This window comes from Crinia signifera, chromosome 2 (genome assembly GCF_055691185.1).
Source record: "Crinia signifera chromosome 2, ASM5569118v1, whole genome shotgun sequence".
Classification (NCBI taxonomy): Eukaryota; Metazoa; Chordata; class Amphibia; order Anura; family Myobatrachidae; genus Crinia; species Crinia signifera.
Window position 1 is genome coordinate 399,751,357 of NC_139218.1, and position 11,689 is coordinate 399,763,045.

At 47.3% G+C, this 11,689-nt stretch overlaps 1 protein-coding gene across 1 annotated transcript in view; it reads left to right on the forward strand.

The window, feature by feature from the left end:
- The window catches only part of CLPB (ClpB family mitochondrial disaggregase), a 105,007-nt gene that overhangs the window by 74,990 nt on the left and 18,328 nt on the right, over positions 1-11,689 (forward strand). The window contains exon 11 of the mRNA XM_083170542.1: positions 6,427-6,588. Within this exon, the coding sequence (XP_083026668.1) occupies positions 6,427-6,588 (162 nt within the window). The remainder of the gene's footprint in view (positions 1-6,426; positions 6,589-11,689) is intronic.

The following is an 11,689-nucleotide window of genomic DNA, read 5'->3' on the forward strand; positions in this document are numbered from 1 at the left end:
CAGTGTATGGCGCCAGTAGGTGATATGTACATTATAAGACGCACAGTCCAGTGTATGGCGCCAGTAGGCGATATGTACATTATAAGACGCACAGTCCAGTGTATGGTGCCAGTAGGCGATATGTACATTATAAGACGCACAGTCCAGTGTATGGTGCCAGTAGGTGATATGTACATTATAAGACGCACAGTCCAGTGTATGGCGCCAGTAGGTGATATGTACATTATAAGACGCACAGTCCAGTGTATGGCGCCAGTAGGTGATATGTACATTATAAGACGCACAGTCCAGTGTATGACGCCAGTAGGTGATATGTACATTATAAGACGCACAGTCCAGTGTATGGCGCCAGTAGGTGATATGTACATTATAAGACGCACAGTCCAGTGTATGGCGCCAGTAGGTGATATGTACATTATAAGACGCACAGTCCAGTGTATGGCGCCAGTAGGTGATATGTACATTATAAGACGCACAGTCCAGTGTATGGCACCAGTAGGTGATATGTACATTATAAGACGCACAGTCCAGTGTATGGCGCCAGTAAGTGATATGTACATTATAAGACGCACAGTCCAGTGTATGGTGCCAGTAGGCGATATGTACATTATAAGACGCACAGTCCAGTGTATGGCGCCAGTAGGCGATATGTACATTATAAGACGCACAGTCCAGTGTATGGCGCCAGTAGGTGATATGTACATTATAAGACGCACAGTCCAGTGTATGGCGCCAGTAGGTGATATGTACATTATAAGACGCACAGTCCAGTGTATGGCACCAGTAGGTGATATGTACATTATAAGACGCACAGTCCAGTGTATGGCACCAGTAGGTGATATGTACATTATAAGACGCACAGTCCAGTGTATGGCGCCAGTAGGTGATATGTACATTATAAGACGCACAGTCCAGTGTATGGCGCCAGTAGGCGATATGTACATTATAAGACGCACAGTCCAGTGTAGGGCACCAGTAGGTGATATGTACATTATAAGACGCACAGTCCAGTGTATGGCGCCAGTAGGTGATATGTACATTATAAGACGCACAGTCCAGTGTATACAGTGGGTGATATGTACATTATAAGACGCACAGTCCAGTGTATGGCGCCAGTAGGCGATATGTACATTATAAGACGCACACTCCAGTGTATGGCGCCAGTAGGCGATATGTACATTTTAAGACTTACAGTCCAGTGTATGGCGCCAGTAGGTGATATGTACATTATAAGACGCACAGTCCAGTGTATGGCGCCAGTAGGTGATCTGTACATTATAAGACGCACAGTCCAGTGTATGGCACCAGTAGGTGATATGTACATTATAAGACGCACAGTCCAGTGTATGGCGCCAGTAGGTGATATGTACATTATAAGACGCACAGTCCAGTGTATGGCGCCAGTAGGTGATATGTACATTATAAGACGTACAGTCCAGTGTATGGCGCCAGTAGGTGATATGTACATTATAAGACGCACAGTCCAGTGTATGGCGCCAGTAGGTGATATGTACATTATAAGACGCACAGTCCAGTGTATGGCGCCAGTAGGTGATTTGTACATTATAAGACGCGCAGTCCAGTGTATGTCGCATACAGTAGGTGATATGTACATTATAAGACGCACAGTCCAGTGTATGTCGCATACAGTAGGCGATATGTACATTATAAGACGCACAGTCCAGTGTATGGCGCCAGTAGGTGATATGTACATTATAAGACGTACAGTCCAGTGTATGGCGCCAGTAGGTGATATGTACATTATAAGACGCACAGTCCAGTGTATGGCGCCAGTAGGTGATATGTACATTATAAGACGCACAGTCCAGTGTATGGCGCCAGTAGGTGATATGTACATTATAAGATGTACAGTCCAGTGTATGGCGCCAGTAGGTGATATGTACATTATAAGACGCACAGTCCAGTGTATGGCGTCAGTAGGTGATATGTACATTATAAGACGCACAGTCCAGTGTATGGCGTCAGTAGGTGATATGTACATTATAAGATGCACAGTCCAGTGTATGGCGCCAGTAGGTGATATGTACATTATAAGACGCACAGTCCAGTGTATGGCGCCAGTAGGTGATATGTACATTATAAGACGCACAGTCCAGTGTATGGCGCCAGTAGGTGATATGTACATTATAAGATGCACAGTCCAGTGTATGGCGCCAGTAGGTGATATGTACATTATAAGACGCACAGTCCAGTGTATGGCGCCAGTAGGTGATATGTACATTATAAGACGCACAGTCCAGTGTATGGCGCCAGTAGGCGATATGTACATTATAAGACGCACAGTCCAGTGTATGGCGCCAGTAGGCGATATGTACATTATAAGACGCACAGTCCAGTGTATGGCGCCAGTAGGTGATATGTACATTATAAGATGCACAGTCCAGTGTATGGTGCCAGTAGGTGATATGTACATTATAAGATGCACAGTCCGGTGTATGGCGCCAGTAGGTGATATGTACATTATAAGACGCACAGTCCAGCGTATGGCGCCAGTAGGTGATATGTACATTATAAGACGCACAGTCCAGTGTATGGCGCCAGTAGGTGATATGTACATTATAAGACGCACAGTCCAGTGTATGGCGCCAGTAGGTGATATGTACATTATAAGACGCACAGTCCAGTGTATGGCGCCAGTAGGTGATATGTACATTATAAGACGCGCAGTCCAGTGTATGGCGCCAGTAGGTGATATGTACATTATAAGACGCACAGTCCAGTGTATGGCGCCAGTAGGTGATATGTACATTATAAGACGCACAGTCCAGTGTATGGCGCCAGTAGGTGATATGTACATTATAAGACGCACAGTCCAGTAGGCGATATGTACATTATAAGACGCACAGCCCAGTGTATGGCGCCAGTAGGTGATATGTACATTATAAGACGCACAGTCCAGTGTATGGCGCCAGTAGGTGATATGTACATTATAAGACGCACAGTCCAGTGTATGGCGCCAGTAGGTGATATGTACATTATAAGACGCACAGTCCAGTGTATGGCGCCAGTAGGCGATATGTACATCATAAGACGCCCAGTCCAGTGTATGGCGCCAGTAGGTGATATGTACATTATAAGACGCGCAGTCCAGTGTATGGCGCCAGTAGGTGATATGTACATTATAAGACGCGCAGTCCAGTGTATGGCGCCAGTAGGTGATATGTACATTATAAGACGCGCAGTCCAGTGTATGGCGTCAGTAGGCGATATGTACATTATAAGACGCACAGTCCAGTGTATGGCGCCAGTAGGTGATATGTACATTATAAGATGTACAGTCCAGTGTATGGCGCCAGTAGGTGATATGTACATTATAAGACGCACAGTCCAGTGTATGGCGCCAGTAGGCGATATGTACATTATAAGACGCACAGTCCAGTGTATGGCGCCAGTAGGCGATATGTACATTATAAGATGCACAGTCCGGTGTATGGCGCCAGTAGGTGATATGTACATTATAAGATGCACAGTCCGGTGTATGGCGCCAGTAGGTGATATGTACATTATAAGACGCACAGTCCGGTGTATGGCGCCAGTAGGTGATATGTACATTATAAGACGCACAGTCCGGTGTATGGCGCCAGTAGGTGATATGTACATTATAAGACGCACAGTCCGGTGTATGGCGCCAGTAGGTGATATGTACATTATAAGATGCACAGTCCGGTGTATGGCGCCAGTAGGTGATATGTACATTATAAGATGCACAGTCCAGTGTATGGCGCCAGTAGGTGATATGTACATTATAAGATGCACAGTCCAGTGTATGGCGCCAGTAGGTGATATGTACATTATAAGACGCACAGTCCAGTGTATGGCGCCAGTAGGCGATATGTACATTATAAGATGCACAGTCCAGTGTATGGCGCCAGTAGGTGATATGTACATTATAAGACGCACAGTCCGGTGTATGGCGCCAGTAGGTGATATGTACATTATAAGACGCACAGTCCGGTGTATGGCGCCAGTAGGTGATATGTACATTATAAGACGCACAGTCCAGTGTATGGCGCCAGTAGGTGATATGTACATTATAAGATGCACAGTCCAGTGTATGGCGCCAGTAGGTGATATGTACATTATAAGATGCACAGTCCAGTGTATGGCGCCAGTAGGTGATATGTACATTATAAGACGCACAGTCCAGTGTATGGCGCCAGTAGGTGATATGTACATTATAAGACGCACAGTCCAGTGTATGGCGCCAGTAGGTGATATGTACATTATAAGACGCACAGTCCAGTGTATGGCGCCAGTAGGTGATATGTACATTATAAGACGCACAGTCCAGTGTATGGCGCCAGTAGGCGATATGTACATCATAAGACGCCCAGTCCAGTGTATGACACCAGTAGGTGATATGTACATTATAAGACGCACAGTCCAGTGTATGGCGCCAGTAGGTGATATGTACATTATAAGACGCACAGTCCAGTGTATGGCGCCAGTACGCGATATGTACATTATAAGACGTACAGTCCAGTGTATGGTGCCAGTAGGCGATATGTACATTATAAGACGCACAGTCCAGTGTATGGCGCCAGTAGGCGATATGTACATTATAAGACGCAAAGTCCAGTGTATGGCGCCAGTAGGTGATATGTACATTATAAGACGCACAGTCCAGTGTATGGCGCCAGTAGGTGATATGTACATTATAGGACGCACAGTCCAGTGTATGGCGCCAGTAGGTGATATGTACATTATAAGACGCACAGTCCAGTGTATGGCACCAGTAGGTGATATGTACATTATAAGACGCACAGTCCAGTGTATGGAGCCAGTAGGTGATATGTACATTATAAGACGCACAGTCCAGTGTATGGCGCCAGTAGGTGATATGTACATTATAAGATGCACAGTCCAGTGTATGGCGCCAGTAGGTGATATGTACATTATAAGACGCACAGTCCAGTGTATGGCGCCAGTAGGTGATATGTACATTATAAGACGCACAGTCCAGTGTATGGCACCAGTAGGCGATATGTACATTATAAGACGCACAGTCCAGTGTATGGCACCAGTAGGTGATATGTACATTATAAGATGCACAGTCCAGTGTATGGCGCCAGTAGGCGATATGTACATTATAAGACGCACAGTCCAGTGTATGGCACCAGTAGGTGATATGTACATTATAAGACGCACAGTCCAGTGTATGGCACCAGTAGGTGATATGTACATTATAAGACGCACAGTCCAGTGTATGACGCCAGTAGGTGATATGTACATTATAAGACGCACAGTCCAGTGTATGGCGCCAGTAGGTGATATGTACATTATAAGATGCACAGTCCAGTGTATGGCGCCAGTAGGTGATATGTACATTATAAGATGCACAGTCCAGTGTATGGCGCCAGTAGGTGATATGTACATTATAAGATGTACAGTCCAGTGTATGGCGCCAGTAGGTGATATGTACATTATAAGATGCACAGTCCAGTGTATGGCGCCAGTAGGCGATATGTACATTATAAGACGCACAGTCCAGTGTATGGCGCCAGTAGGTGATATGTACATTATAAGACGCACAGTCCAGTGTATGGCGCCAGTAGGTGATATGTACATTATAAGACGCACAGTCCAGTGTATGGCGCCAGTAGGTGATATGTACATTATAAGACGCACAGTCCAGTGTATGGCGCCAGTAGGTGATATGTACATTATAAGACGCACAGTCCAGTGTATGGCGCCAGTAGGCGATATGTACATTATAAGACGCACAGTCCAGTGTATGGCACCAGTAGGTGATATGTACATTATAAGACGCACAGTCCAGTGTATGGCGCCAGTACGCGATATGTACATTATAAGACGCACAGTCCAGTGTAGGGCGCCAGTAGGTGATTTGTACATTATAAGACGCACAGTCCAGTGTATGGCGCCAGTAGGTGATATGTACATTATAAGATGCACAGTCCAGTGTATGGCGCCAGTAGGTGATATGTACATTATAAGATGCACAGTCCAGTGTATACAGTAGGTGATATGTACATTATAAGACGCGCAGTCCAGTGTATACAGTGGGTTATATGTACATTATAAGACGCACAGTCCAGTGTATACAGTGGGTGATTTGTACATTATGAGACACGCAGTCCAGTGTATACAGTGGGTGATATGTACATTATGAGACGCGCAGTCCAGTGTATACAGTGGGTGATTTGTACATTATGAGACGCGCAGTCCAGTGTATACAGTGGATGATATGTACATTATGAGACACGCAGTCCAGTGTATACAGTGGGTGATATGTACATTATGAGACACGCAGTCCAGTGTATACAGTGGGTGATATGTACATTATGACACACGCAGTCCAGTGTATGCAGTAGGTGATATGTATAATATATAGCAAACAATACTGCACACGGAACGTTACGTAACCCGGTCACATTTCTGCAGGTTGCCAAGTTCATCGGGTCTCCCCCAGGTTATGTGGGACATGAGGAAGGCGGGCAGTTGACCAAGAAGCTTAAGGAGTGTCCTAATGCGGTGGTGCTCTTTGACGAGGTGGATAAGGCGCACCCCGACGTTCTCACCATAATGCTGCAGCTGTTTGATGAGGTGAGCTGGTCTTCTTTACCCGCTGTCACCATACATTTATTTACTAGCTGACCCGGGAAAACCTTGGGGTTTTTTTTCATTTCCAAAATTGCTGTAAAATGTCATGTTATGCTGTGCCAAGACCTAAGATTGTCATTTGTTAAAGCCTCCACCATAATGCTAGAATGTGTCTGCCTTGATACTCAATGACAGCAAGGAGATCAGGTGTGGTGGTATTGTGTGAAACACACCGCTCCTTGAGCGCTTGTGTGTGTGGTGGTGAATTCCACATACACTCATGAGATTTAGCACCTATGACATACCTTCCAACATCGGAGGGTCTGAAATCGGTACGAAATCAGAAAGGGGCGTGACCACATGGAAGGGGCGTGGCCACATCTCCATTCTGTGTTTCAATGGTACAGTTTCTAGGGTGTGTAATTACAGGCACTGAGTGCGGTTGGCCTTACTTACCGCGCCTTAATTAATTAAAAATTCATCGCTCACTGCCACTGCCGCTCTCCCCACCACTTCCGCCACAGAGTTGCTGCAGCAGTCTCTGATGCCTGGAGATCTGTAAAGTGCATGCACCGGGCGTCTCTACCAAACAGTGGGGCAGCCCCTGAGTGTGAGAGCATGTCAGGGGCCGGGCCACGTGACGTCATGACGCGATGCACGCTACCCGAACCGCAATGCATCAATGGAACCGGTGCAATGGGCGAAATTCTTCCCTACACCCGCCGGGCCAATCCCCTGATCCAGCCATCGCAATCATAAATGGGTGCATTGATAATGTTTGGTCGATGGGCATGAGCGCTGCCTGTATTTGTTTGAATGTTATGACTGTAAGAAGTTGTGTGTGAGGTGCGCTACGAATATATGTGTGTGTTTTGTGCTATGTGTGTGTGTGTGTATATATGTGGTGTACTGTGTGTGTGTGATGTGTGGTATATGTATATGCTCAATTATTTCCTAATTGTTTAAAGCCTTCACCATAATGTTAGAATGTGTCATTCATACTCAATGACAGCAACAAAATCAGGTGTGGAGTTGTTCCTTCGGCATCGGTTTCCCAGATCGTCGATCTTTTCCCCAGAACATCAATGAAGGCAAATTAAAACTTGGTGTTTTTTTTAATTTCTAAGGGAAAATTCCCAAAAACGGCTTCGAGGTGCACACCACCGGGTCCAGAGGTATCTTGTTGCTGAATTTGGTGGCTCTGAGTGCCACTGTGTGTCCGCAATGCGACAGACACGCACACACACTCTTCAACTTATTATATAGATTAACCGTTTCTTATACAGTATAGCGCACACATATTCCGCAGCACATTACAGATATCCATGGGTTCTCCTACTGTAAAGGATGGGCATAAGCAGCCAGCAATGGGTGAGGGCTGATGGTAGGGCCGTGGTGACATCCGTGGTCCGTGTTATGCTGGTTACACACGTTTGTCACAATAGGTGTGAATATTGGCAAGCAAACCTTTTAATTATCCCTTTGAGTGCCAACGTAGCTGTGATAGACCCTCAGAAGATCTGTTATAAATGCCAGCGCCTCTGACAGCGCCTGTTCTTTGGGCGCAATATATAACTAAACTTCAATGAATTCACTTGGCCGTATTTGTATAAGAACTTAATGTGTATTCTGAGGATCTCTCATTGCAACATTGGCACTCAAAAGGTTAAAATCCTGTGTCCCCCCCCCCCCCCTCACATCCCCACCAATCCCAATGGTGTTATTACATTTCAAATCCCCCACCTTCCACTACAGCCACAAGGATTTTTTCAGCAGACAAATACAGATCGGGTGGCAAAATTGGACAAGTGTGTAGTGAGGATTGGATGTGGGATCTGCTGAGGATTGGACAAGTGTGTAGCGAGGATTGGATGTAGGATCTGCCAGTAGGATTGGACAAGTGTGTAGTGAGGATTGGATGTAGGATCTGTCAGTAGGATTGGACAAGTGTGTAGCGAGGATTGGATGTAGGATCTGCCAGTAGGATTGGACAAGTGTGTAGCGAGAATTGGATGTAGGATCTGTCAGTAGGATTGGACAAGTGTGTAGTGAGGATTGGATGTAGGATCTGCTTGAAGGTTGGACAATTGTGTAGCGAGAATTGGATGTAGGATCTGCCAGTAGGATTGGACAAGTGTGTAGTGAGGATTATATGTAGAGTCTGCCAGTAGGATTGGACAAGTGTGTAGCAAGGATTGGATGTAGGATCTGCTGAGGGTTGGATAAGTGTAGTGAGGATTGGATGTAGAATATGCCAGTAGGATTGGACAAGTGTGTAGCGAGGATTGGATGTAGGATCTGCTGAGGGTTGGACAAGTGTGTAGCGAGGATTGGATGTAGGATCTGCTGAGGATTGGACAAGTGTGTAGCGAGGATTGGATGTAGGATCTGCTGAGGGTTGGGCAAGTGTGTAGCGAGGATTGGATGTAGGATCTGCTGAGGATTGGACAAGTGTGTAGCGAGGATTGGATGTAGGATCTGCCAGTAGGATTGGACAAGTGTGTAGCGAGGATTGGATGTAGGATCTGCCAATAGGATTGGACAAGTGTGTAGCGAGGATTGGATGTAGGATCTGCTGAGGGTTGGACAAGTGTGTAGCGAGGATTGGATGTAGGATCTGCTGAGGATTGGACAAGTGTGTAGCGAGGATTGGATGTAGGATCTGCTGAGGGTTGGACAAGTGTGTAGCGAGGATTGGATGTAGGATCTGCTGAGGATTGGACAAGTGTGTAGCGAGGATTGGATGTAGGATCTGCCAGTAGGATTGGACAAGTGTGTAGTGAGGATTGGATGTGGGATCTGCTGAGGATTGGAGAAGTGTGTAGCGAGGATTGGATGTAGGATCTGCTGAGGGTTGGACAAGTGTGTAGCGAGGATTGGATGTAGGATCTGCCAGTAGGATTGGACAAGTGTGTACCCAGCGTTACGGTCTGGATCTTTCGGCGTATATCCGTGAGAAGTCTGTGCACTAAGTGATGTATTATAGGCCACTAATCGGCGTCTGCCAGGCCACGTTGCGTCTCTCTTTATGCCGCGACTCTCCACAATGATGGCTCTGAACAAGTTGTTCTGTAAAGTGTTTTGTCAATATCACAGCAGACAATCACTCGTGCTCCCTGGCTGTCGTTACTCTGCCAGGACTGTAAGAGCCGCGATATGAGTTTTCTGTATGTCTCCTCCGAGGATGCGCTCCCCCTGCCTGCTAATAAAACCTTCTTCCCGTCCTCCTCCCTCTCTGCGCTCCGTCTTCCCATCCTCAGGATTAATATAGTGATCCTCGTTGCATAGATCACAGCGCGCCAGCTAAATGTAAAATCAATTCCAAGAGCGATGTTGGACAGGGCAATAAGCGGGATGTTAATCTTCAGCACCCAGGAAAGATTTCTTGCTGCATCTTTCCATCTGTCACTGAGCGTACGGGAGTGGCCGGGGACAGTCTGTCTTCCTGTTATTATAGGCTAATAACACGTGCCGGGACCTGGCGCTGAGCGGGAGCATCATGTACAGACCCCGTCACGCTGTGCTCTGTGCGGTCTGTTTACAGCGCTATTATAGCTAGAGAAATATGTTGGTGCAACTGTCTGATGCTCCTGCAGCTCTGATTAATTAGATAATAGACTAGGAGTTGCTCGTTGCCTGATGCCGAGAGCTGCGATCTGTGTATGGGTCCATCCCAGAAAGTGAGCTGTATAGACTTGTAGTTAAACTTTTAGCCCTTAACTAAAATAAAAATGTAAAAGATGTAAGTGAAGGCTGGAGATTTAGATTTGAGGGGTGAGGATGATGCTGGAGATGTAGGAGAAGGAATTGAGGTTGGAGATGTAGGGGAGGGGGTGTGAGGAATGAGGTTGGGAATGTGAGGAATGAGGTTGGGGATGTAGGGGAGGGGGGTGTGAGGAATGAGGTTGGGAATGTGAGGAATGAGGTTGGGGATGTAGGGGAGGAGTGTGAGGAATGAGGTTGGGGATGTAGGGGAGGAGTGTGAGGAATGAGGTTGGGGATGTAGGGGAGGAGTGTGAGGAATGAGGTTGGGGATGTAGGGGAGGAGTGTGAGGAATAAGGTTGGGGATGTAGGGGAGGAGTGTGAGGAATGAGGTTGGGGATGTGAGGAATGAGGTTAGGGATGTAGGGGAGGGGGTGTGAGTAATGAGGTTGGGGATGTAGGGAGGGGGTGTGAGGAATGAGGTTGGGGATGTAGGGGAGGAGTGTGAGGAATGAGGTTGGGGATGTGGAATGAGGTTGGGGATGTAGGGGAGGAGTGTGAGGAATGAGGTTGGGGATGTAGGGGAGGAATGTGAGGAATGAGGTTGGCGATGTAGGGGAGGGGGTGTGAGGAATGAGTTGGGGATGTAGGGGAGGAGTGTGAGGAATGAGGTTGGGGATGTAGGGGAGGGAGTGTGAGGAATGAGGTTGGCGATGTAGGGGAGGGGGTGTGAGGAATGAGGTTGGGGATGTAGGGGAGGAGTGTGAGGAATGAGGTTGGGGATGTAGGGGAGGAATGTGAGGAATGAGGTTGGCGATGTAGGGGAGGGGGTGTGAGGAATGAGGTTGGGGATGTAGGGGAGGAGTGTGAGGAATGAGGTTGGCGATGTAGGGGAGGGGGTGTGAGGAATGAGGTTGGGGATGTAGGGAGGGGGTGTGAGGAATGAGGTTGGGGATGTAGGGGAGGAGTGTGAGGAATGAGGTTGGGGATGTAGGGGAGGAGTGTGAGGAATTGAGGTGAGGGTGAGGAATGTAGGGGAGGATAATGTAGGGGAGGAGTGGAGAATGAGGTTGGGGATGTAGGGGAGGAGTGTGAGGAATGAGGTTGGGGATGTAGGGGAGGAGTGTGAGGAATGGGTGGGATGTAGGGGAGGGGGTGTGAGGAATGAGGGAGAATGAGGTTGGGGATGTAGGGGAGGAGTGTGAGGAATGAGGTTGTGGATGTAGGGGAGGAGTGTGAGGAATGGGGTTGGAGTGTGAGGAATGAGGTTGGGGATGTAGGGGAGTGGAGGAATGAGGTTGGGGATGTAGGGAAGAGGATGTAGGGGAGGGGGTGTGAGGAATGAGGTTGGGGATGTAGGGGAGGAGTGTGAGGAATGAGGTTGGCGATGTAGGGGAGGGA